Raw genomic sequence first — 2,388 nt, 5'->3', positions numbered from 1 at the left:
ATCAAGTCCCATGGACAGAAACGGTCAAGTACGTTTTAAGTATTATAATCCCACATGTTATTAATCATATCATATAGAAATACATATTTATAATATATACACATTCACGACCGTTTTCGATCCCGAAAAATGCGAAAGTCGGACCAAGGACCGGAACCGAAATGCAAACTCTGTTCACACCCCAAGGACCAAATTCGCAAAGCAATCGTGAGAGTTCGAGAGAGGTGCAGGAGGATCAGGGCCAATTCCTGATCGTTCGAATTATAGTAATTCTGCCGACACAGATACACTCAATTCAATTCATCATGTACACGCGACAAATCCTCTGTTCCTAATCGACCCAAGAATCACCGTCCGGAGGCCCCTGCCTCTCGTGCAATCTCTTGAACTTCCGGGCGCCAGCTGACTATTGCTCCGCCATTGCCGTCGCCGATGCCAAGCTCGAAACTTTCTCATTTTTTGTGGGTTCGTTTCCATATATAACCGGGGTCGAACTCAGTAGCACTGAGCCGACGCGGGCTCTCGCTGAGAAGGGCTCCTCCAGAAGCCGGTGCTGTAGAACCTCTCCCACATCTCCTTCTCAAGCTTGGCCACCTGCTTGTCCACCTCCGCGTCCGCCGCGGCCGCCGCGGGGGTCTTCATCTCCGGCGCCGCCTCGTTCGCCGCGAAGGGGTGGATCTGGAGCTCCTTCTCCTCGCACCCGCACGTCAGCCTCCGACCCTTGGGCGACAGCAGGCCCTTCTTGATCAGCCTCTTCCGCCGGGTCTTCCTCCACGCGCGGCGGCACAGCCCGGCGGGCACCTTGTACACCGCCAGCAGTATCAGGTTCACGATCCCGCAGGGGCAGCAGCAGCACACCACCGCGCACTCCGCCGCCGTCCCCCCGGCCACCTCCGCGAACCGGACGCTCCCCCGGCCGCCGGCGGAGGAGCCCGAGGAGGCGGAGGCGGAGGAGGAGGTCGACTTGCTCGCCCTCAGCAGCGGCTCCCGGCGGCTCACGGACGGCGGCCGCAGCACGATCTGGCGCGGCATGTCGCGGACGACCGGACTCTCCTCGCGGGGCCCGTCCTTCGTCCCCAGGGAGAAAATCTCACGACGTGGGCGATCGAGATTTCGCAAAGACGATCGATGGGCAGTCACGAATCTGGCATGAAAGAAGAAAAATGCGCGAACACGAGCAGCTTCTGTTTCCCCTCTTCGGCTCCCCGATCCCCCTGCTCCAGGGGAGGCTTCAGGGGGAGAGAAGGAGGAGGAGAAGGTTCATGGGGGTGGCGGCAGCGGCGGCGGTGGCGGCGCCGCCGTCGGGGGCGGCGGAGGAGGAGAGGTTTTGAGAGGTGGTGGGGGATAGAGAGAGAGAGAGAGAGATGGAGAGATGTTGAGAGGGGAGGAGGTGAAGAGGACGATGGTGGCGATGATGATGCCGGACGTTACCACGCTGGCCCGATTGCGCAGGGCTCGGCAGAGTTACTAGGGAAGCCAACGAAGAATCGCAGATATATATTTATATAAAGAGAGAGAGAGAGAGAGAGGAGAGTCGAATGAGCTGCGAAACGGCTTGGATTTGGGAAGAGAGGCCGGGAGAAAAATGGTCGACGTTCGTTTGGGGGGATATTCCCGCATTACATTCGATTCAAGTTGGGGGGTTGGGGGTTTTGTATTGAAAAAGAAGAAGAAAAAGGTGGGGCTTTTGCTTTTGGTTTTGTTCAATCTCTCTTTCTTAAGGTTAAATTTCATTGTCGCCCAAAGCTTTTTCCACAATTCACCTTTAAAAATATGCATTACCCGAAACTTTTTAACCGGACCAATCTGAACCGACCGACGTTAATTCCCTCATCCACTTGCCTTTGAAGGATTAGAGGCGGCGTCGAAATAGGTTCATTAATTTTTTTAAAAACTTGAAGCATACTCTACATATTTGGGAAATCTAAAATCTATTTAGTCACAGTTCCAAAGTTGGTATCGGGGTTTATTCTAGTTTCACCGGTAGTTTTAATTGAACAATGATAGTGAATCACCACCGTCTTCAATGACCATCATTTGTTACAATCTATTAATCATAATTCATATTTAAATACACGAAAATTATGAAATATTAATGAAATGAAAATCTCGATCATGGATATTGTTGAAAACAAAAACCCTGACTAGTGATTTTAGATTGCACACTTATTATTGGACGTTATAGAATACTGTAGGATCGCAAAAAGACAGAATGAGAAACTTTTAATTTTTATCCAACACTTCCAATCAGGATCTGAAACATCGGCGTTTTTCTTTTGTTTTTTAAATTCCATTGACTCGTGTAATTTGACAGCTCACATCACATGGCAAGATAGATCTGACCCTGATGAGGAGATTAAAATAAACACCTGAAACCCTAGTGAGATG

The 2,388-nt window shown here is 50.9% G+C and overlaps 1 protein-coding gene across 1 annotated transcript; it reads right to left on the bottom strand.

Moving 5' to 3' along the window:
- Nucleotides 1–217: 217 nt before the first annotated feature.
- Nucleotides 218–1,350, bottom strand: LOC104425557. Its single transcript, XM_010038277.3, has one exon. The coding sequence runs from the start codon at nt 1,030–1,032 to the stop codon at nt 496–498; it is 537 nt and encodes a 178-aa protein (XP_010036579.1). The 5' UTR covers nt 1,033–1,350; the 3' UTR covers nt 218–495.
- Between the last annotated feature and the right edge of the window lie 1,038 nt (nt 1,351–2,388).

This window comes from Eucalyptus grandis, chromosome 11, assembly GCF_016545825.1.
Source record: "Eucalyptus grandis isolate ANBG69807.140 chromosome 11, ASM1654582v1, whole genome shotgun sequence".
Taxonomy (NCBI): Eukaryota; Viridiplantae; Streptophyta; class Magnoliopsida; order Myrtales; family Myrtaceae; genus Eucalyptus; species Eucalyptus grandis.
Note: the sequence above shows the minus strand (reverse complement) of the source record. Positions and strands in the feature narration are given on the sequence as shown.

Bases quoted from the DNA above. Each gene is read 5' to 3' on its own strand.
- LOC104425557 (XM_010038277.3), bottom strand. From the start codon at position 1,032: ATGCCGCGCCAGATCGTGCTGCGGCCGCCGTCCGTGAGCCGCCGGGAG.